Consider the following 24,692-nt stretch of genomic DNA (forward strand, 5'->3'; position numbering starts at 1 on the left):
GCTCCTGGAATCGCCAGCGCAGTCTAAAGGCGGGAACCGTAGTGCGTGTGCGTCCTAGCGTGGAACTACCAGGGGCGGGACGCACTAAAATATTTGCATGCCGCAATGTCTTGTGGGAAGTCACCGTAACCGTAAAGTGGCTTTAGGTATGAGCTCATTATAAATGCTGTTTGCGCGCGTTGTTCGCCGTAGGGCGGAGGGAAGCTCATCAGTGGGGCTACGAGCTGAGTGCGCTTAGTCACTCTATCCGATGTCCCTTGGGAAGGTCTGAGACTAGGGCCACGGGCGGCCCTAACAGGGCCCTCCCTGAGATTCGGGGAGGTGAGTTCCCAGAGAACGGGGCTCCGCGCGAGGGCAGACTGGGCAGGAGATGCTATGGACCCCGCCCTTGCGGAGGGGCCTGGCGGATGCCTCCTTAGCCGGAGCTTGGAACAGACTCACGGCCAGCGAAGTGAGTTCAATGGCTGAGGTGAGGTACCCCACCCCGCGTGGGGGTCTCATAACCCAATTCAGACTACTCTCCCGCCCGTCCTTTTTTAATGAAATGAGAACGGTAATGAACTAAGGAGGCCAAGTGAGTTTTAGAACGGGTGGGTGCCACCGTGGGGGATGGGTGGATTCTGCGTTTTTAACAACAACTAAATATTGGTGACTTTCATACAGATTTTTATCCCCCTGTTTGTAAGCCACATATTTATTGGACACCGTGGCGAGTTCTGGGGATATGGTAGTTCAGCCAAAATAGACATGTTTCATGTCTTGGGGACAGACATTAATCAAGTAATTACACAAGCAAAAGCAGCAACAGTGCTATAAGAAGTATACAGTATTTACGGAAGTTGTGTGAGCTCTTAGTCGCTCAGTCCTGTCTGACTCTGCTATCCCATGGACTGTAGCCCTCCAGGCTCCTCTGTCCATGGGATTTTTCCAGGCAAGAATACTGGCTGCTGCTGCTGCTGCTGCTAAGTCGCTTCAGTCGTGTCCGACTCTGTGCGACCCCATAGACGGCGGCAGCCCACCAGGCTCCCCCGTCCTTGGGATTCTCCAGGCAAGAACACTGGAGTGGGGTGCCATTTCCTTCTCCAATGCATGAAAGTGAAAAGTGAAAGTGAAGTCGCTCAGTCGTGTTCGACTCTTTGCGACCCCATGGACTGCACCCTACCAAGCTCCTCCGTCCTTGGGATTCTCCAGGCAAGAACACTGGAGTGGGGTGCCATTTCCTTCTCCAATGCATGAAAGTGAAAAGTGAAAGTCAAGTCGCTCAGTCGTGTTCGACTCTTCGCGACCCCATGGACTGCACCCTACCAAGCTCCTCCGTCCATGGGATTTTCCAGGCAAGAGTACTGGAGTGGGGTGCCATCGCCTTCTCTGAAGAATACTGGACTGGGTTGCAATTCCCTTCTCCAAGGAATCTTCCGCACCCAGCGGTTGAACCCATTGGAAAGTAGTACTTCAGGACTTTATATTGTCACCTTGCTTATTTAACTTATATGCAGAGTACATCATAGGAAATGTCGGGCTGGATGATTCACAACCTGGAATCAAGATTGCTGGGAGAAATACCAACAACCTCAGATATGCAGAAGATACCACTCTAATGGCAGAAAGCCAAGAGGAGCCTGGTAGGCTACAGTCCATGGCGGGGCGGGGGGGGGGGGGGGGGGGGGGGCCGTGTGGGGTCGCAAAAGAGACACTAGTTAGCGACCAAACAACATCAACAGTGCTATGAGCTTTACACATATTTAATTCTCACAACAACCCTGTTGTTAGGTAGGTATTATTGGCTGTATTTTACAGTTGAGAAAATTGAACTCTAGAAAAATAAGAGTAATTTATTCAAAGTCGCAGTGTATTGGTTTGCTAGGGCTACCATCACTAAAAACTACAGACTGGATTCCTCAAACAAGAAAAATTTATTTCCTCAAAATTTTGAAGGCTAGAAGCCCAAGATAAAGGTGATGGCAGCATTGGTTTCCCTAAGGCCTTTCTTCTTGGATTGCAGGTGACTGTCTTTTTCCGGTATCTTTCTTACTAAGCTTGTTAACTTGAATATTTCCCTGATGGTAAGTTCTAACTTGAGTAGATCTAGAATACTAACCCAAAAGAATGAAAATTGAAGTAGTCCATCTAAACTAGAATGTGTGTAAATACCTTGAATTAGTCCGTGCTAAGTATATTAACTCAAAAGGAAGCTTGGTTTAAAAAGTTTAAGAACAGTGCAAGTAGCATCTTTGGTCCTTAAAGAGACAGGTACCTGAAGGGTGTGGGGGTGGGGCAGGTTGCATCTTTCCAGCCTTTTAAGGTAAAGGAGGGAGGGAATCATCATTAGCCAATCAGGCCCTGAGGTCACTTCTCAAAGTCACTTCCCGTCTCTCCACTTTCTCTCTTTTCATTTTGGTGGTGGGCTGGTGAGTGTGCATTTAATCTTGATTCCTAATTGTTTTGAATTTCTCGTCAGTTTGAGCCACTGTATCCTTGTGACAGCCTTAATTTCCAGCTAGCCTTGGAGTGTTTGTGAGCTACTAAGAGATTAATTTCGGCTGTGTGGAAATTGGAGGAAGGCAGTGAAATGATCTGCCTGGCTTCTTTCCACGTGGGCCTCTGCAGGACCCAGTCTGCCTTCCTTTTCTGAGACAGGGTGACCTGGGAACAATAGACTCTGCTTCATGTGCTTAGTGTTTCTGCAAAATACCTGGATTCATTTTGCTTGGAAGAAAAGGTACTGTTATTTTCTCAATGCTGTTTTGACTTGTGTCTTTTAGCGAGAGGGTAGATCTTGGAAGAGAAGTTTAGACCAGTCAGCTTTAATTCTCCTGGGTCTGCAGGGCTCAGGTTTTTACTGGGCGTGTGGGAGCTGCATTGGATGTTGTTTTTGCCCCGGTCTGCTTCCCTGGTCAGAGTTTAAAGCGTCTGCCTCCAATGCGGGAGACCTGGGTTCGATCCCTGGGTCGGGAAGATCCCCTGGAGAAGGAAATGGCAATCCACTCCACTATTCTTGCCTGGAGAATCCCATGGATGGAGGAGCCTGGTAGGCTACAGTCCACAGGGTTGCAAAGAGTCGAACATGACTGAGCGACTTCATTTCACTTCACTTCACTTTGCTCAGAGCAGTTCATCTTTCTTGTTGGGAAAGACACTACAAACTCTGAAGTCACATGGTTTTAACAAGCTTCAGGAGGAGCTCCCAATTTTAATGTCAGCACTGTGGTGATGATACCCTCAAAAGCTTAGGATGTACTGAAAAAGATGAGGGCCTGAGCTTAGTGCAAGCCTAAATGAAATTCCATCACCACAGTTTACTCCTCCAGTGATCTTAGGTGAGTCAGTGAACGATTCTGAGGCTTAGCTTTTGAAGATCAAAGTATATGAAGTCCAAGCACTGGTGGATGTATAATAAATGTTACATACCTTCTAGAAATAAGCAGTAAATATATTTTGTGTATTATTTTTCTCCTAAAAAGTTTTGCCCAGTGACCTTGAGTATTATACATTAATATATGAGTTATCTTTACAGGTAGAGGGTGTTGAGCAAGTAAACTTGTATTTTACATTGTTAGGAAAAATGGAAATGTACTGGGGACTGTAAACATGCAAAATAAAAGAGGAAGACTGAATTCCTCCAAAGCTATTTATTTTAAAAAGTCTTAAAAGTCCCAGATCATGTCTTGTGAAACAACTAGTTTTTCAGTTAGAGGTTTCGTTGAGTGGGAGAAAAATTAGTTTTCTATGGAGATATGCTTTATCTTATTTTATATCTATTTTACATAATTTAATCTTAACAGAGTTAAGGAAAGGAAAGGAAATCTGAGGCTTAGAAAAGCTGCATAACTTGCCCCAGGTCACAACAATGGAGCTAGGAGTCAAATCTAGCTCTGTCCAACTTCATTATCTTAACCATTAAGCTAAGTTGCCTGCCACTTATTTAAACCTTGCTTGGATCATAATAAACAATGGAAAATTCTGAAAGAGATGGGAATACCAGACCACCTGATCTGCCTCTTGAGAAACCTATATGCAGGTCAGGAAGCAACAGTTAGGACTGGACATGGAACAACAGACTGGTTCCAAATAGGAAAAGGAGTACGTCAAGGCTGTATATTGTCACCCTGCTTATTTAACTTATAGGCAGAGTACATCATGAGAAAGGCTGGGCTGGCAGAAGCACAAGCTAGAATCAAGATTGCCGGGAGAAATATCAATAACCTCAGATATGCAGATGACACCACCCTTATGGCAGAAAGTGAAGAGGAACTAAAAATCCTCTTGATGAAAGTGAAAGAAGAGAGTGAAAAAGTTGGCTTAAAGCTCAACATTCAGGAAACGAAGATCATGGCATCTGGTCCCATCACTTCATGGGAAATAGATGGGGAAACAGTGGAAACAGTGTCAGACTTTATTTTTTTGGGCTCCAAAATCACTGCAGATGGTGATTGCAGCCATGAAATTAAAAAACGCTTACTCCTTGAAAGGAAAGTATGACCAACCTAGATAGCATATTCAAAAGCAGAGATATTACTTTGCCAACAAAGTTCTGTCTAGTCAAGGATATGGTTTTTCCAGTAGTCATGTATGGATGTGAGAGTTGGACTGTGAAGAAAGCTGAGCGTCAGAGAATTAATGCTTTTGACCTGTGGTGTTGGAGAAGACTTTCTGAGAGTCCCTTGGATTGCAAGGAGATCCAACCAGTCCATCCTAAAGGAGATCAGTCCTTGGTGTTCTTTGAAAGGAATGATGCTAAAGCTGAAACTCCAGTAGTTTGGCCACCTCATGTGAAGAGTTGACTCATTGGAAAAGACTCTGATGCTGGGAGGGATTGAGGGAAGGAGGAGAAGGGGATGACAGAGGATGAGATGGCTGGGTGGTATCACCGACTCAATGGACATGAGTCTGAGTGAACTCCAGGAGTTGGTGATGGACAGGGAGGCCTGGCGTGCTGCAATTCATGGGGTCACAAAGAGTTGGACATGACTGAGCAACTGAACTGAACTGAACTGTATACCTATAAAATGGAAAAGATAACATAGTACTTGTGAAATGATTTACTCTAAGGACAGTGCTTTATAAATTTTAAGGCAGAGTTATTATGAAATAGATAAAATATGAAGTTATTCCTTACTGCTGTTTTGAGCCAAAGCCCTCAGGTACTGTATTTTTTAATTTCATTTTTATTTTGCTCCACCAGTGATAGGACTAGGATTGGGTGAAATAGTATTCTCTTGGGATGAACTGCATGATTATTCACTGTTTCTGATCTTCCTACTTTTATTTCATATATGCTCTGAGTGGATTCCTCTTGGAGTTCAGTTCAGTCACTCAGTTGTGTCCCACTCTCTGTGATCCCCTGGATTGCAGCATGCCAGGTTTCCCTGTCCATCACCAACTCCCAGAGCTTGCTCAAACTCTTGGCCATCGAATTGGAGATGCCATCCAACCATCTCATCCTCTGTCGTCCCTTTCTCCTGCCTTCGATCTTGCCCAGCATCAGGGTCTTTTCTGAGTCAGTTCTTCGCATCAGGTGGCCAAAGTATTGGAGCTTCAGCTTCAGTATCAGCCCTTCCAATGAATATTCAGGACTGATTTCCTTTAGGACAGACTGGTTGGATCTCCATGAAGTCCAAGGGACTCTCAAGAGTCTCCTCCAATACCACAGTTCAAAAGCATCAGTTCTTTGGCGCTCAGCTTTCTTTATAGTCAAACTACCACATCCATACATGACACTGGAAAAACCATAGCTTTAACTAGACGGACCTTTGTTGGCAAAGTAATGTCTCTGCTTTTTAATATGTTGTCTAGGTTGATCATAGCTTTTCTTCCAAGGATCAAGCATCTTTTAATTTCATGGCTGCAGTAACCATCTGCATTGATTTTGGAGTCCCAAAAAATAAGTCTTTAACTGTTTCCATTGTTTCCCCATCTATTTGCCATGAAGTGATGGGACCAGATGCCATGATCTTAGTTTTCTGAATGTTGAGTTTAAGCCAACTTTTCACTCTCTTCTTTCACTTTCATCAAGAGGCCCTTTAGTTCTTCCTCACTTTCTGTCATCTGCGTATCTGAGGCTATAGATATTTCTCCTGAGAATCTTGATTCCAGCTTGTGTGTCACCCAGCCTGGCATTTCACATGAGGTACTCTGCATATAAGTTAAATAAGCAGGGTTACAATATACAGCCTTGATGTACTCCTTTTCCTATTTGGAACCACTCTGTTGTTCCATGTCCAGTTCTAACTGTAGCTTCTTGACTTGCATACAGATTTGTCAGGAGGCAGATCAGGTGGTCTGGTATTCTAATCTTTTTAAGAATTTTCCAGTTTGTTGTGATCCACACAGTCAAAGGCTTTGGCATAGTCAATAAAGCAGAAGTAGATATTTTTCTGTAACTCTCTTGCTAATTTGATGATCCAACGGATGTTGGCAATTTGATCTCTGGTTCCTCTGCCTTTTCTAAAACCAGCTTGAACATCTGGAAGCTCACAGTTCACGTACTGTTGAAGCCTGGCTTGGAGAATTTTGAGCATTACTTTGCTAGTGTGTGAGATGAGTGCAATTGTACAATAGTTTGAGCATTCTTTGGTATTGCCTTTCTTAGGGATTGGAATGAAAACTGACCTTTTCCAGTCCTGTGGCCACTGCTGAGTTTTCCGAATTTGCTGGCATATGGAGTGCAGCACTTTAACAGCATCACCTTTTAGGTTTTGAAATAGCTCAAAGGCAAAGGAGAAAAGGAAAGATAGATGTATCTGAATGCAGAGTTCCAAAGAATAGCAAGAAGAGATAAGAATGCCTTCCTCAGTGATGAATGCAAATAAATAGAGGAAAACAATAGAATGGGAAAGATTAGAGGTCTCTTCGAGAAAATTAGAGATTCCTCCCGCCCTGAGAGTTTAAAACAATCAGAATTTTTAGCTAAAATAACTGACACTAAGTGGGAAATAAAACTTGAGGGTCTGTTCAGCCTTAGAGAGCTGTCGCTAAAAGATGACTCTGCCAAGCAATTAGTTTAGCATTTACTTCATATACAAAGTTTTGTATTGTTTTCCTTTTGCTTCAGGTTGAAGATGGAATCTACTGAGGAAGGAAAGCCTAGGTCTTCAGCACCACATGTGCCAGCCCAGAAGTGGCAGTGTGAAAACCTCGATAACATCTGCAGACCCCTAAAAATGAAGAAGACTTTGATTTGGACATTCTTAGTAGGAATGGTTAAAGGCTAATGGGACCATAGAGGCAAGTACTTGAACTTTGACTAAGATATGACGCCTTAAAGTGTTCTGTTTTACATGTGTCTAAGTGTCTTTTCTATCCAAAAGAGACAGGAGGTTCCTTGAGTTATCATTGTATCCCGTAGTGTGGGGTACACAGTAGGCACTGAGTAAATTGGAATGGGACTGAGCAAAACTGAGTGATAGTATGATCTTAAAATGGAAGCCTCAGCTCATCAGCATGATCAATATGTGTTTTGTATCCAGCCTCATGAATCATCTGTTCACATGTAAAATGTAGCTTTTGTCCTTTGAAGAACCCATTTCCACAGGAAGCAAAATGAGTGGGTCATTGATTGCCTATGGGATATTTACAAAATATTTACTTTAGCTCCCTAAGCAACTCAGTAAATGTACAGTGGTCTTCATGTGGTGAAATGACACTTTATGAAGCATAACCAAAATCCTGCACGGAGCATCACACATTGGGAAAGGCATCATGTGCTATACCAGGCAGGCTTTGTGCTATGTGCCACGGAAACAAAGACCAGGCCCTTTGCAATCTGGGTTTTATTTTTGTGAGATAAGCCAAATAGGCAAGGTATACCTTTAAATCCATAATTATTTTTCCCATAAGAAGTACTTGGATGTGGACTTTTGAGGTGGATAATGTTAAAACTCTTACAATAAGAAATGGTAAAATTTTGCAGTGTCTGAATGCTTCCTATGTTCCCTTAGTTAATCTCACATGTTGCTGATATCCAAAACATTAGGAATAATTAAAGCACTATTCAAGTATAGGGCAAGAACAAGTAAAATAACACTTTGATTATATCTCTGAGTTACTTAAAAATTTGTGGTTTATATCAAGCCTTATGAATCATCTGTTCACGTATAAAATGTACCTTTTGTTTTTTGAAGAAGTTATGGCCTTTGGAAACAAAATGAGTGGGTCTGTTTATTTCTGGCCTACTGAACCAGTATTCCATTCTTTTTTTTCCCCCCAGTATGCCATTCTTAATATGTTTTAAAGCAAATTGTCGTTTGCAGTTCTACTTCTTAGTTCAGGTAGTAAGGGGCATAGTGAAGTGAAAATATGGAATTTTGACAGAACTGGGCTCATATCCCGGGTCTTATTAGCTAAGTGAACTTAGAAAACTTATTTAACTTCTCTGAGCCACAAAATTTCCTTATAAATATGGGAGAAAACTTCTGTTGTAAAGTTTGAAATGATTTCAGTAGTTCTTGACAGATTATAGGTAGGACTTTGAGAATGATAACTACTGCTTCCTTTTTTGTCAGCTTACTTTTAGTCATACCCACTGTTAAAGGCACTGCTCTTCAACAGAACTTGAATGTTGAATATTTGTACTGTCCAGTTCGATAGCCAGCCATATGAGATTACTGAGCAATTAAAATGTAACTGAGGAATTTAACTTTTAGTTTAGTTTAATTTAAGTTTAGGCTGTAATAGGTGTTAACTATTGGACAATGCAGTTATTCTTTTAGAGATATAATTCATGTATTATGTTATATTAATCTCAGGTGTATAACATAATGATTCAGTATTTGTATATATTGATATTAGGACATGATTACTACAATACATCTAGTTAAGATCCATCATCACATCTAGTTTAAAATTTTTTCTTCTTGTAATGAGAACTTTCAAGATTACTCTCTTAGCAACCTTCAGATACATAGCAAATACTCTTCTAAGTGCAGTTTTGAGACTCATTCAAGACCTATTTTTTCTTCATGAAGCCTTCCTTGACCAATGATTCTTCTAAATATAACTTGGCTCTCTCTCCGACTTGTTTGGTACTTACCATGGACATTAATTTTCTCGTGTGTTGTCTTTCTAGCTAGGGTTGTATTTGAGATTATGGAGTTTTAAATTTCCCCATTGCTTCATGAAAAGGAACGTGAAAAAAATATAATTGTAATATTGTAGTTAATGATTTTATATGATCATTAAATATAATAGAAATTTTACTTAGTAATTAAGTGAAGAGTAGGGAATAATATAAAGATTACTTTCCAGATGAGCTTTGTGTCTAGTCTGTTTCAACTAAAAATTCAGATTACACTCAACCTCTGGAAGAACAAATTGAAGCTTCTTTCTTATACTGCCATCTCTTGGCCAACTTGTGCTCCAAATGATGCTAATTCAATTTTGCTACATCAAGGGAAGGTTTTCTTTAGTTTATTGTGATAAATACTTTAACAGAAGTAGAGGTTAAATATAACTGACACTGGCTCAAATGAAAGTGAAACATACTTTGAAAAAAAAAAAAAAACTATTTTAGATTGCCTTCTCATTTATCTGACACTTAACCAGTTCTTGAAAGTGAAAGTCGGTCAGTTGTGTCTGAGTCTGCGACCCCATGGACTGTGAGTTTTCCAGGCCAGAATATTGGAATGGGTAGCCTTTCCCTTCTCCAGGGGATCTTCCCAACCCAGGGATCAAACCCAGGTCTCCCACATTGCAGGTGGATTCTTTACGAACTGAGCTATCAGGGAAGCCCTATCAGTTCTTAGCTCCTTCCATTTATTTATTTATTTTTTCTTTAAAGGATTTTGTGAACTTAATGATTGTGGTCACCCTGTGGTTACAAGTGTTTTCCGTCATCACATACCCTGTGAACTCGGAGAGACTGGCAGTAACTCATACCATTTATGCCCCATCTCCCTGAATTTGTTCCCATGGCTGCCATACTTTGGTTGCAGCCATCAAGGAGCTTCTTCTCTTTGCATACCTATTCTCTTTTTAGACTGTTGACTTTTATTAATGTAATCTTTCAGAGATTGGTTAGACTTACTGTATAGTTTTACCCAAACTTTTAAATTTATACAAATAGCAGAGCTTGTACAGAAGTCTTGTCCTAGTCTGATAATGAGTTTGGGCATTTGACGACATTCTCCAAGTAGATGGGTCCATTTATATTGCTGAATGGAGATTCAAATAAAGAATGAATAGTTTTGTTTGAGTTAATTTTCCTTGAGGCTTTATGGGTGTGACTTGGTGTGGAGTAGGCTGGTGTACATTCAAGTCTTGTAGTCATAACCTTTGTGTATTTGTTTATTATTTAATTTTTTATTCTCCAGAGATGCCAGATGCTTGATAGATCCTGTAGTTCAACTTGATTCCTAGAGAGAAGCTGTTCATATGATACCAGAAGTAAGTGTAAACAAAACCTTCATTTTTACCTCATTTGAGTTTCTAACCACCTCGCAAGTTTCGAGATTGAGTTTTCTTAGTGGTTGAAATTTGGTAGTTGAAGGGGCTCAGTGCTGAGAGTTTCCCTGGTTTGGGGATAAGGACCTGGTGATGGTTTGTTCTTCAGCAGTCAGTCATTTGCAGTTTGCTGTGATGAAACACATCCTGAGCCTATGTTTCAGCTGGCTGCCCTGATTGTTTCATTTATTTATTTTTCATTTGACTGCACATGTGGCATGTGGGGTCTTAGTTCCCAGACCAGGGGTTGAGCCCATGCTGCCTGCATTGGTAGAGTGGAGGCTTAACCATTGGCCTGCAGAGAAGTCCTGCTTGCCCTGACTGAACACATGCTCTAAGCAGACTATAGCTAGCGCAAACACTTGGAATTGAATTCTATTTCTTGAAATTCTTACTAGGATCTAGCCCATGATGTTAGGTAATTCTTAAATCTTTGAACTATGAGTTTGCTACTACAATACCTGGTTGAGCTTTGATCTTTTGTTGTATCTCTTTGAGATAGAACTTGGGTCAAGAATCCTTAATCTAAAAATTCAAACACTACAGAAAAAACGCTGATGACTGGTATAATTCTGTTAACCACTTGACTTGACAGTATTAAACGAGTCACTATTTTGTTAGTTTATACATAAGATTAGGAGAACCCCAGAGTTAGTTAAATCAATTTAAAAATCAAGATAATAAAATGCAATACTATGTAATCACTAAAAATTATGATACCAGTTTATCTTTCTTGAAATGGAAGAGTATTTATGATATATTAATTTAAAACAAGTTACAGAGCAACATGCATAATCCTTTTTCTGTTTAAACAGTTTTATGTGCTTATGTTTACTTGAGGAATCATTTGAAAGGATATATTCCAATACCAGGGATTATTGTCTTTAGATTGGGTTCTATGGATGATCTTGTTAACCAATATTTTCTGACTTTATTACATTCGTCTATAATTTTAAGTTATTTAAAGCAGTCTAGATAGGACAGGCTTGTATTCTTGTACTTGCAAGTTTCAACAGAGAATGGGGCAACATATGAGTTTGAAATATAGGAAATACAAATATTTAAAAGCAATGTTCAAAGTAACATCAGCACTTGAAATAACTTTTTAACTTTCGGTTTTATCTTTTGTAGAAATGAAATTTCAGGAAACTAGACTGGAGTCTCACTTCTTTCCCAGCCCGGAACTCTTGGGAGCTGTAATCCTGGATATACAGTAGATAATAATGGTGTTTTTGTTTTATGGTAAGGCTTATGTTGAAATTAAGAAGCTTTGACATACATATGAATCTGTGAAAACTCAGCTTAGTGACTTCATGGCTAGCTTTTAAGGTGCTACAAATTTTATTTTTTAAAAAGCCAACTGAAAATGTTGAAAGGTGGCATAGCATAGTAGCTATACATGCCTCTGAAGTCAGACTTGGTTCAAACCCACTCTCTATCACTTAAGCAGCTATGTAACCCTGGCAAGTTTCTTAATATTTCAATGTCTTAGGGTCTTTATATCTTAGAAGGTGATAATAATAGTACCTAACTCAAAGGAATAATACTTGACTTAGAAGATTAAATTAGATAACAAATGTGTGGGGCTTAGAACATTATTAACATATGCTAAGTGCTAAATAGACGTTAGCTATTTTATCACTGGAGTCCATGTGTATATTTATATTAGACTTTGTACTACCTAGCAATTTCTGACATGCATAATAGTTATGAGCAATTCCTTGTTTTTATTGCTTATGTGCATCTTTCTGGCAGTTGGGCTATGGCTCATTATCTTTATCCTTAGCACACAGAGTCTAATTTGGTTCTGCTACTACTACTACCACTACTAAGTCGCTTCAGTTGTGTCCGACTCTGTGCGACCCCAGAGACGGCAGCCCACCAGGCTCCTCCGTCCCTGGGATTCTCCAGGCAAGAACACTGGAGTGGGTTGCCATTTCTTTCTCCAATGCATGAAAGGAAAAGTGAAAGTGAAGTCGCTTAGCTGTGTCCACTCTTAGCGACCCCATGAACTGCAGTCTACCAGGCTCCTCTGTCCATGGCGAGAGTACTGGAGTGGGTTGCCATTGCCTTCTCCAGTTTGGTTCTAGAGTTAGGCAAAGTACGGTAATAAGGCCTATAGTGTATATCCCAATATCATTGTTTCAATAGCATTTTCTTAATTAATCTTCTTTTTGACACTAATTTATTTATCATCTAATTCCTCTTTTTGTCTGTCTACTAGCTGGACCAGTTGATACTTAGTGGTTCTTATAGTTCTCGACTGACCCTTAAAAAATTTAGAAGTGATAGTGATATTTCTTAAAACATTTATTGAAGTGACTGGAGATAATCTTTGATGGCTGTTCCTCTCACTGCTTGGAGCCTTAAGTAGTGGGATTTTAGTCCATCATATAGCTAAACTGACTTGTCTTCACTCAGGGCACTATGGGGATGGGTTGGCTGTCCGTTAGTGCCTTCTGATTTTTGCGGAGTCAAACAATTGTGAAGCAGGTGGTGACTCTAGATTAAGAATTATACTTGGGATTAAACAACTCCATTAATTCTAAAACATGAGGATCTAATATATAGAGAACACCCTGATTGTAACAGATTTGAATAGCACTGATCTAACACTATGAGAGGAAGCACTCTAGTTAGTTGATTCTAGGAGTTATTAAAACATAACCTGAAGTCATTCATGTTTAAATTTTAAATGGTTTACTCAATTTTCTATTGAGTAGTTATTCACTTTTCAGGGAAATATTAAAAATATCTTTTTCTCCGCAGCATGAAGGTGGATGATTCTTCAAATTAAACGTGGACACTGACTTTTCTCACCAGAAATGGTTTATAAGAATCAACTTGCAAAAATTTAACAGGCAGTAAAAGAGTAAAATATTTTCTTCTATCATTGTTTGATTCTTTGCTAGATTGTAAACTCCATGAAAGCAGGATAACTTGCTTATCTACAATGCCTGACCCAGAATAGATACTCAAGAAATACTTGAAGTTAATGAAAATCTCTGTAGAATTTTTTTTTTTTTTGAATCTCTGGAAATGATAACCATTTTAATGGCATTTCGACAAGACTACATGGAATACTTGGGACTTAAATTTTGACTTGATAAACTACCTGGATAGCAATGAGTCTGAATAATAACTTCTCTTATAATATGAAACCTATTCTTTAGAAACCTATAATATGAAACCTATTCTTCTGTTAAAGCAAATATAAATATCAAATTAGATTTAGAGTAGATGATGCTGTCTTAGATTCAAACATAATAGGAAGATTATTATTTCTGAAGCTCTTAGAGAAATGTGGCATATAATATAGCCAGTAAGTACTTATAATATCTAAACAAGATCAAAATCAAATTTCATGGTAAAATTCCAGTTAAATGGTATATGATAATGAATGCACAAATTGTGCTGTCAGAGTTTATCCAGACTTTATGTTAGGAAGAATGGATTAAAGATCTGTAAATTGAAAGCAAAACTTCAAGCCTATATAAAAGCAAAGAATATGGCACTGTGACATTGGATTAGCCATAAGGCAAAAGAAAAGACTGATAACTTTGTATACACTAAAATTCAAACTTTGTTTGCATGCCATGTAACTGACAAAGGCTCTATTTAAATTAAGAAGATGATCAAAGGATATGAATGGGCAATTCATAGATGAGGATCCCTGAGTAGTCACATGAAAAGATGCTTAATCTAACTACTAATAAAATAACTGTACATTAAAACAACACTGAGATTCCATTTCACTGCCATCAGATGGGCAAAAATTGAAACAGAACAGACGAACTCTGACACTTAAACATGTTGTCAAGGCTGGAGTTGCTGGTTGCAGTGAAATTAATTTATTACTTTGGAGACGGTTTGGCAACATCATTTTTTTGGAAGATGATTATACCCAATCTTTGGGTATTCTTAAGGAGTTCTTGACATGTATACTCAAGGAAATGGGCACAGAAAGTTTATTGCAGTAAAATATTTTTAGTTGTAAAAGCCTGGAACCAATGTCCATTAGAGGAATGAATAAATAAATTGTGGTTTGTAGAATTTGGCTGTTAAAAATGAATTAATATAAGGTATGTGTATTAACTTTACACCTCAAAAAAAAAAAAAGACTTAAAAATGGCCAACTGATATGTATTGTGTGAGATTTAGTAGTTTGAGAACATGAAAACAAAGTTTGATGTATATACATGTTAAAAACCTGTATGAGAATGATAAACCCCCAAATCCTGGCTTGTTTACCTCTGGAGAGGTAAAAGAAAAATGGATTGAATATCTGTTAACTTGTTACCTCATTAAAAAACATCAAACTTGAGAAAAGTTTGGGTTTATTAGATTGAGTGATGGTCATTCTCCACATATTCTTTATGTTTAATATTTAATAATAAAAACCTGTCTTTTTTTAGCGTTTTGTTTATTTATTCATTTAACATCAAAAACATTTTGTATTGGGGTACAGCCGATTAACAATGTTGTGGTAGTTTCAGGTAAACAGTGAAGGGACTCAGCCATAAATATACATGTATCCATTCTCCCCCAAACTCCCTCCCATACAGACTGGCACATAACATTGAACAGAGTTCCATGTGCTATACAATTGATCTTTGTTGGTTATCCATTTAAAATGTAGCACTGTGTGCATGATCTTCCTAAAGTCCATAACTATCCCTTCCTCCCAGGAACCATAAGTTCAAAAAACCAATATTTTAAAATGCTCTTTTTGGTGGTTAGGTCTCTGTATCCTAGCCTTGATTGATTTCAGTGGTTTCATCCTCAGGAGCACCTTAGAAATGAGCCACGGAAGGGTTTTTCTATGCCATGAGAGAACAGGACGCAATCCACCAAGAAACAGGTTAAGTCAATTCCTGGTATTCCAGACCAGTGGGATATTATATTAAGACTTTGTAGCTCCCCCCACTTTTTCCTATCTGGCAAAACATATCCCTGTTGTCCCCTGTCGCCCCCGACCCCCTGCACCAAATGTATGTGTGTGTAGGTATATCTATCTGTATATATATATATACACACACACACAATTCATATAGGTTTTTAGTCAAATGGGTTGGAAATTGGAAACTGACTTTAAAAATGGTGTGAGTTACACCAAGCTTTGGGGAAACAGTGAAGCTGAAGAAGCAGGAAGGGATCATATTGTAGCACAAAGGTGACTTGGCTAGAATCACAAAGTTAGGTACTGGTCAAATGTAAATGTTTTGTGTTTTATAACTTGACATGAGAGTGTACCTTTTTATTGTACTCCAATATTTTCTACATTTGGCATAGTTAAAACCAGAAAATGCACAAAAGGCTCAGATAACCAAAACATGTTAGGGATTACATGGTTTACATATGAAGCCCTTATTTTCTTCAAACCCATTTTGTAACTCTAGATTGAATTTCCATTTTGAACTCTCAGAAGACATTTTAGGAAGTGTATACAAAGGCCAAGATGACCTTGATTACTGTGAACCAGTTACAGATAGACAAAAAACTAGAGAAAGTTGTTTAATCACGGTAGGTTTTTGTCTGAAGGAGAAAGGTTTAGTATCCAGATTCACAACCTATAAGGGGTTTTCAGGGCTTAGTGTCTTCGTTGTGTTGCTGAATTATTGGATTGTTTGTTTCTAATTCATACTAGTGTCACATCTTCAGGAAAGGTGGCTACAAAATAGGCTTATATTCTGAGGACCCCTGGAGCTCTCAGCTTAATTTCTAATATGAATTCTAATAGACTCATAGATTGAGCAGAAAGTCATACAGTAAGTACAGAAGAGAAAATGTAATAGGTAAAAGTATTAGGATAAAATGGGTGCAAACATTTAAACAATTAATAATTCAAGCAGGCCCAGGAATGTACACAGGCAGATGATCTCAGAAAAGCTGTGACACCTAACCCTATTGCTTAAGAGCTGTAATGAACGTTCATATGCAGATTCTAAATCGAGTTCTTTATATAGAGGATGTGAAAAACTGGAAAGATGTCTATCTCAAGACGGATTAAAAAATGGCAGAAAATATAACAGAGGTGGTAGGTGTCAAGTTATAGATATCACACAATTTGGGGGACTTTGCTGAAATACAAAGTCTTGTTGACCAGCCAGTACTCCCTAAAATTTCCCAGGACAAACACCTGCATGGACTCACTCCTGTTGTTAGCTTCTCAACTGTCCCCACTCTGTTCTGACCTCAAGTGTTAGGCTGAGGACAGCTAGGAGAGACGGGCTTGGTGGGCTACAGTCCATGCGGCTACAAAGACACGACTAGCATGTAACTAACAGCTTGAGCCAGTCGAGGGCTGAAAACGGCACACAATGACAGTATCTGCGAGGCTCCCAAGTGGGACACCTAGACCAGGCTCAGTCAGATTCGCTCAAAGATTCGCGCGCCTGGGGGTGCAAGGCCCATAGTCTGGGTGCCAAAGGCCTCGGGTCCCAGGATCCTGAGCCGCGTGACTCGGCGCCCACCACCCGGCAGGCTCTGGGGCGACCCCGCGCATGCGCCCCAAGACGTAGCGGGACGCCAGTGGAGAATCCTCGCTTGTCGTCGTCGTCGTTGTGGTGGAGTTAAGGAAGCAACGGTGTTTTCCCGCGCTTTTCTTGGGAGTCTCAGGTTAGATTTTTTTTTTTTTAATTTGTATTAATCTTGTTAGTATTTTCTTTTGAGAGCGCTGCTAGTTTGAAGTTTCCGTGAGTCTAATCTTCAAAACTTGGTCCTCGCTAAATTGGACAGCTCACTAAATTGACTCTTTCCCCGACCTTGTGGAAAATTTTGAACTAGCTGTACCTCTCGCTCTGCCTGGTGCAGATCTCCTGGAGAAAGGAATGGCCACCCACTCAAGTATTCTTGTCTGGGAAATCCCGTGGACAGAGGAGCTTGGCGGTTGCAAAGAGTCGGACAAGACTGAGCAACTAACATTGGCTCTGCCTGGTAAGGGACTCAGATTCCAAACTGTTCCCAGCTCTTCTGCTTCCCGTCTGCACTCTATCCTGCCGGAGGGACACAGGCCTTGTAACTGCGGCCACCGGGTACCTGTGGAGACTCCTTCAGCAGGGACATTTGGGGTAAAAAGTGTCGGAGCATCCTTGTCCTACCCCTGTGACCCAGGCAACTGTCTCGACAGAATTTATCTGTTTCTAAATGTGACCATCTTCCCTTGGTGTGTAATTGGTGTGTCACTTATTTTATTAGTGACACTATAATTTTATTTGTTAGCCGCTCAGTCGTGTCTGACTCTGCAACCCCTTGGACAGTAGCCCACCCGGCTCCTGTGTCTGTGGAATTCCCCAGGCAAGAATGCTGGAGTGGGTAGCCATTCCCTTTTCCAGGGGATCTTCCCCACCCAGGGTCAAACGCAGGTCTCCTGCATTGCAGGCAGATTCTTTACTGTCTGAGGCACAAGAGAAGACCAATTTTATACAGTAATGACTAATTTTGATGTGTTCAGGATATTGTTGCCTAGTTTGGATTAAACTCCAGTGACAGTAGACACTATATTGAAAAATAATGGAATAGAAGCATAGCATTGAATAGTATTTACATTAATAGGTGAGTTGTTTAATTGGTGATAAAGTTTGCTTTTATATAGATTTTTCAGGCTTTATAATGTCAACTACTTGAATGAATTAAATTAGTTTCTATTTAATAGTATAGGTTACTACTAGTCTTTTAGTCAAGGCAACACAGTTAAACAATCTGAGGAATCTCAGAATATATGAAAACCTAAAAATGTAACTTAAAATACTTTGCATTAAAAAATGGCTAAAATTAGTGCCTGGACTTTTTATATCTGCCAAGTGTGGAAGTGATACTAAAATATTCTAGCAAACTATGAGGGTAATACATTTGGATTTTTGTTTAGGTATTGAGAAGTGGCAAAAAGCACGAATTTAATTTTTATCTGTACTTTGTAAATATTCCTAAACCTTTTTTTTTTTTTGCATGAACATATTATTTTAAACTTATAAGTGAGATGTGGAACTACCTTTGTCTTTAACTTTTTCCTTAAAAATTTTTTTCATGGCCTTAGCAGTGGTTTGCAAAAAGAAGGAGCACAATATTGTTGGGTGGCTGAAATCAATATTATATATTGATTGTAATACGAAAGCATAATAAAAGGTATATTATTTTGCCTTAGTAAAATAAAAACATGTTTCGTTTATTTTAATTTATTTATTTAATTTTACTGCAAATTGACTTTTTCATTTATCCTTTTTTAGGATTATTTTCAGTATCTGGAGACTTTATTATCTATTATGTCTTTGTGTGAAGACATGCTGCTTTGTAATTATCGCAAGTGTCGTGTCAAACTCTCTGGTTATGCATGGGTCACTGCCTGCTCTCATATATTCTGTGATCAGCATGGTAGTGGTGAGTTTAGTCGTTCACCAGCTATCTGCCCTGCCTGCAACAGTACTCTTTCTGGAAAGCTAGATATTGTCCGCACAGAACTCAGTCCATCAGAAGAATATAAAGCCATGGTATTAGCGGGACTTCGACCAGAGATTGTGTTGGACATCAGCTCCCGAGCGCTGGCCTTCTGGACATACCAGGTTAGTGCTTAGGCTAGTTTTTCTGGAGAGTATGTTTTGAGGTGTATGTGAGTGCTCCTAAAATTTTTCCTTCACTGTGTTTGTATTTGTTTTTTAATAAATGTATGGAAAAATGTTCTTTTTAATTTTCTTTTTTGCAAAAGTAATATGTTTAGTGTTGAAAATCCAAAAGGAAGAAAATAAAAATAATCCATAATTTCATCACTCAGAGATAACCACTCTTGATACTTGTTTGTATATTACTAGATTTTCCTGTGTATAAATATATGCTTATATATATTTTTGTCTATACAAACATAGGATAATACCACAGATACCATTTTTGTGGCCAGGTAAATTGACAGTAGATTATGCCTGTTATGACTATTTTATTAAATATTTAAAAATTAGCCATTCTATAATCATAATTTTAATGGTTATAATGTATCATAATTTATTTCCAAGTTATTAAAATGCTGGGATGAGTACTATTTTCATTAAATTCATATCCTAATTTTTTGCTAACTTTAAATACCTGAAAGTGAAACATTTCAAAGTTTTAAAAATTGTAGTATTAAAAGTTGCCTTCCAGTTAGATTATGTCAGTTTGTGTTCCCTTAAGAAATGGAGGAGAGTGCTTGTTCACCATACTTTCTGCTTGCCAATTAGGTATGGTTACAGTAGAATCTCATTGCTCTCTAAATATGCATTTGTTGGATGACCTTTAGATGAATACATTTTCCTGTATTTTAAGTATATTTTTCTTTTATTGTCTGTTTTATGTCAGTTGCTGTAGTTTTTCCCCCACTGATTTATAAGAATTCTCTCTATACATATACTTAACTCAGATGTTGCGAGAATTTTTTTTCACTTTTGTTAGACTTCATTAGTTTTTTTGACATACAGAGGTTTAAAATTTTTGTGTGTTTGATGAAATCATAATTTTAATGATTGAATTATATCATAAATTGTAGGTTATTTAAAAAAATGCTATAATGAGCATTCTTATCTTCAAATTCATATCCTTATTTCCTTTTTTGATTTTTGCCTTTGGCTTCTTTTTAGAAAGGCTTATCTGTGGAGAACTTTAATCAGGTCCTTGAGTATAATAGTGTTATATATGCAATTATAATAATGCTTCTAAAATGTCTGTCATCTGTCATGTAAATATTTTCATTATATTTTTCTAGGTAAAATATTCCTTTTATATGCTCCTATATCATCTTATGCTTACTTTGTTGTATTATTTATACTATATTATAATTACTTATATATTTGCTCATCTTTTCTAGTTAGGAGAGTTCTTTAGGTCATGTTTGATTCCTGTGTATCTTTGGGTCCTCAGTGGCCATCATAGTTATTGGTCTTAAGTGTCAGTAAATACTTACTGACTGAAATGAATAGACAGTATATCTTAAAGTAGATCCCAGTTTGGGGGGTAGTATTGATTGAACATGAACATGTGGTATTATTGTAAAGTCTATCCTTAAAGTCATTGTGACCTTAGTATTTTGCTGGCTGTTGCCCAGAGACTGCTCTTAGTCATTTGCCTGTTGGGCTTTCCAACTTGGTCTCTTGCTTCCACAAATCCAGCAAGAGAGAGAGAGTATGCTAGTAAGAGAAACTATATTCTTATGTAATGTACTGATGAAGCGATATCCTGTCCTTTTTCCTGTAATCTAGTCACAGGTCCTGTTTAGATCAAGAGGAGGATATGTGTCAGAAGGCAGGGATAATTGGGGACTGTTTTATAATATGTTCTCCACATTATGGATTACTTGAAACATAGTGTTAGATTTCTTGGAAACCTTTGGTCTACATGTCACTTGTTGAGGTTAAACAAATATTCACATTTTTTGTTGGTGTAATGGTCATGCTTTGAGAGTATTCCTCCAGTTTTTTTTCTTTGCATTTAGTGACATAATTATTCTTTTGTACATCCTAATTTCTTCTTAATCTGGTTCTAAAATTTAAAGTAATAATATTCCGGTATGTGTGTCTTTCTTTTCTTTCTGTGTTTGTAAACAGTTAAAATAAACAACTTTGCATTTATTACCTTAAATCTTTTCTCTCTTGGGACAGGTACACCAGGAGCGTCTCTATCAAGAATACAATTTCAGCAAGGCAGAGGGCCATCTGAAACAGATGGAGAAGATATATACTCAGCAAATACAGAGCAAGGATGTAGAATTGACCTCTATGAAAGGGGAGGTCACCTCCATGAAGAAAGTGCTAGAAGAATATAAGAAAAAGTTCAGTGACATTTCTGAGAAACTTATGGAGCGAAATCGCCAGTATCAAAAGCTCCAAGGCCTCTATGATAGCCTTAGGCTACGAAATATTACTATTGCTAACCAAGATAGTACTCTTGAACCATCTATGATTGCACAGTCTGGTGTTTTTGGCTTCCCATTAGGTAAGAAAGGACATGTAATATCCAGTATCAGTTCTTTAAATTAAATTAGTGATGTTTCACACTGTGCCCTGCATAGTTCCATGCAGTTAGTGGAGACTCCAGAGGCCTAGAGTGGTAGTATTAGTGGTAGGCTCTAGGTTCTTCATCTGTGTCTCGATTAGCACATCCTTACTTTTATCTGTTTTATTTGCTTACATTTTTATTTACATCTTCAATTTATTTGAACAGAGTAAATAATTCCAAAATTAAAGCTGGCAAATTTCCACTTCAAATGAAAAGCTATTTAGTTGCAGTAATAATAATAATATTAGCTGCCATTTATTAATTCCTTACTAAGTATTAGAAACTATTATAATTTCACATGTATTTGTGTCATTTATAAAACTTTATGAGGTAGGTGTTTATTTTCATGCCTATATTACAGATGAGAAAGCTGAGGAACAGAGAGGTTAAGTAATTTGGTCAAGGTCACAGAGCTATCTTCAGAGCCATACTCTTTTAATTATATACTATCCTGTGAGAAGACCATGTTTTAGTTTCTTTCACATGACAATACTGATTGCACAGTTCTTAAGTTATTATTGGTTGTTCTTCTGTTTATTCATCCATAAATTTATCAAATATTTATCAAGCATGTTTCATGTGCCAGACTGCTGGAAAAAATTTTGGGCAATGGGGATGTAAGGATTATCCAGATAGGATTTCTGCCTCCTGGAAATATACAGTTTAGCTTTTTCTACTTGGCAGATGGCAGTGAATCTCTTCCTGAGTTCTCTCCTTTATACCACTCTTGATATGACAGAATCTAATAGTTTTTACTATGCTATTAATATACTTTTTTGACACACAAAAAAGTGAAAATTCTTGAGATGAACTTTTATTTGAGCTGGATTTTTATAAAACCTCTTTTTTTTGAATTTTATTGTTGAGGAGAAGATGATATCCTAGAAAAGGCATGAAGTAGTGAGATGAAGAATATCAGATAGAACTGAAACAAAAATAAGTTTCAACTTAGCTTTCAGTTAATCATATGATTTAGTCAATCAAAATATTATTGTATATGGGCATTATATATATTCTTATTTTTTCCTTGTGACTATCCACATTTATTTCAGTTTCTTCCATTTTTACCAGTTCTTACCTGTTCCTTTTTTTGCACACACATATCTTTTCCTTTCACCTCTTGCCACCATTGTTGGCTTGAAGTAGATATAGTCAGCATTCTCCTTTAGTTATATAACTAAAGCCAAGGATGGGTTCAGTGAAAGTGAAAGTCGCTCAGTTGTGTCCGACTCTTGGCAACTCCATGGACTATACAGTTCATGGAATTATCTAGGCTAGAATACTGGAGTGGGTAGCCAGCCTTTCCCTTCTCCAGGGGGTCTTCCCAATCCAGGGATTGAATCCAGGTCTCCTGCATTGCGGGCGGATTCTTTACCAGCTAAGCCTCAAGGGAAGCCCCAGTGGAAGCTGTTAAATGTTTATTATATCAGATCTATTGTATAATTTTTCTTGAGGGTGTGCTAATTAATCTTGGGACATGAATATGTGCCAGGTTTTCATGGTAGTCATATATTTTCCAGAGTGCTTACGGAAATTGTAACAAAGAAATTTGTTCTTAAAGAACCTGGGACAAAAGACATACACATGCATACACACACACATGAATATATATGCTATTTCTTGGATGTAGATGAATAGATAATGAATAAAATTATGATACTGTAGATTCTAGCTCGACAAAAGTATTTCACTGTGTTAAATTACTTTTGGTGGTGAGGTAATGGCTATCACTGGAAACTGCACACAGAAGAAGGTTATATGTGTATATACTGTGGTAAGGGGAGGGGGCCATCTTTTCTTTATCCAAGGTTTATGTTTTACGCATGTCGTAAGTGTTGAGTTCTGTTAAAATATTATTGAATGACTTTGTTTTTTGATCCAAGGAAATAGATACTTAAGTTCTTCCCGTATTTTTCTTCTAGGGAACAACTCCAGGTTTCCTTTGGACAGTACACCAGTTCGAAATCGGGGTGTTGGAGATGGAGATTTTCAGTTCAGACCATTTTTTGTGGGTTCTCCCACAGCACCTGAACCTGCCAACAGCTTTTTTAGTTTTGCCTCCCCAAATAATGAATTAGAGCAGCAGCCAGTCTCTAGCAGGGCCTTTAAAGTAAAAAGAATTTAGTTGACCTCACACAGTTTTCTCTGTTCTCTTTCAGTGATTTCACTTAGTAAATAATCTTTGTTTTATATAGGAGTCACCAGCCTTTTGTGTTTGTACTGAGTCTTCAAAAGTGTCTTCACATTTCCAACTTACAGGAGATTAAGTGGCAGTGGGCGGGGGGTGGCTTCAGGTTTCCTTTTCATTTTCTTTTATTTGAGGCATAAGCATTTTAAACTCAATTTTAGGGTGAACTGTTGAGTTTTCACTGGTAGCAAAAAGCTTGCAATATTTTGGGGTATTTGTAGATCACCATTTGTTTATGTTTGAGCCATTTCTGGCTGAGCCATATGTTTAAGTATACTGTATAAGCACCTCTGTTTTATGTTACATGTCAGTTTGGGTTCTGGTGTATATATGTTTCTTTACATTTTTTTTTGTTGTTGTCACATTTGACAGTATGTTTATGTGAAAATTTTGGTTTCAGGAACTAGTGAGTGAGCCTGTAGCTTGTTATTTGGGAGCATACATTTATTTGTATATACTTAATGTATTTGCCCATGTATGAACTTGTTTGGAGGTATCATATCATTGAATGAAGGTACAGTTTGATGCATGTATGTTTAGTTCCTATTTCTGTTTAAGAGTAATTCACATTGATAAAGCTATGTTGAAAGCTAACTTTTTGGCATTTAAGATAAAATTACTTCTTTTTTGCTAGCTGTTTCCCTGGATCTACTTATTTAGGAATGCACTTCTACTGCAGAAAACTTGCCAGTATGTTGTTGATCTCAAGATTATAGTAATTAAAATACTTATAATGATTTATTCCTTGTTTTTCTTTATTAAATAGTGGTCATTTATGACTACTATCACAGTAAAATATAGAACCAATAAAGAAATTTTAGGATACTTTCAGTAACTTTACATCCTATTAGAGGTAAGACTTGAAATCATACTGGTTGAGGAGCCAGAACATCAAGGTTCTAGTTATTTTTTTTCCCCATATATTAGTTGTACAAGTTTAAGTTTAAACTTTTGGTGCCTTTGTTTCTATGTCTGTGATGTAAGGGGTTGAATTAAATTATCCTTACAGCCTTTTCTAATTCTTAGATTTTGTGATTTATTGTTACTGGCT

General features: G+C 38.0%; 1 protein-coding gene and 1 non-coding gene across 4 annotated transcripts; both read left to right on the plus strand.

Moving 5' to 3' along the window:
• Positions 1-2,355: 2,355 nt before the first annotated feature.
• CCNB1IP1 (cyclin B1 interacting protein 1) lies at positions 2,356-24,382 on the plus strand. 3 transcript variants are annotated; one of them, XM_060418574.1, is made up of 5 exons: positions 16,968-17,055; positions 17,251-17,373; positions 18,663-18,995; positions 21,057-21,390; positions 23,376-24,382. In XM_060418574.1, exons 3-5 carry the CDS (start codon positions 18,699-18,701, stop codon positions 23,576-23,578), a joined length of 834 nt encoding a protein of 277 aa, XP_060274557.1. In that variant the 5' UTR covers positions 16,968-17,055; positions 17,251-17,373; positions 18,663-18,698; the 3' UTR covers positions 23,579-24,382. The 3 variants fall into 3 exon arrangements, with proteins under 3 accessions (XP_060274556.1, XP_060274557.1, XP_012036481.1); XM_060418573.1 differs by adding an exon at positions 2,356-2,719 and having other exon boundaries at positions 7,052-18,995; XM_012181091.4 differs by lacking the exon at positions 17,251-17,373.
• On the plus strand, positions 12,774-12,921 carry LOC114115091 (small nucleolar RNA SNORA79). Its single transcript, XR_003589589.1, has one exon. It is a non-coding gene; the product is annotated as a small nucleolar RNA SNORA79 (small nucleolar RNA).
• Positions 24,383-24,692: the final 310 nt, after the last annotated feature.

This window comes from Ovis aries, chromosome 7 (genome assembly GCF_016772045.2).
Source record: "Ovis aries strain OAR_USU_Benz2616 breed Rambouillet chromosome 7, ARS-UI_Ramb_v3.0, whole genome shotgun sequence".
NCBI classification, from domain to species: domain Eukaryota; kingdom Metazoa; phylum Chordata; class Mammalia; order Artiodactyla; family Bovidae; genus Ovis; species Ovis aries.

What these genes read in the sequence shown, in the direction of transcription:
- CCNB1IP1 (XM_060418573.1), top strand. Translation starts at nt 18,699, where the DNA reads ATGTCTTTGTGTGAAGACATGCTGCTTTGTAATTATCGCAAGTGTCGT. An exon ending in TGGCCTTCTGGACATACCAG is followed by an intron (nt 18,996 to 21,056) that starts GTTAGTGCTTAG and finishes CTCTTGGGACAG; the next exon opens with GTACACCAGGAGCGTCTCTA. An exon ending in TGTTTTTGGCTTCCCATTAG is followed by an intron (nt 21,391 to 23,375) that starts GTAAGAAAGGAC and finishes TTTTTCTTCTAG; the next exon opens with GGAACAACTCCAGGTTTCCT.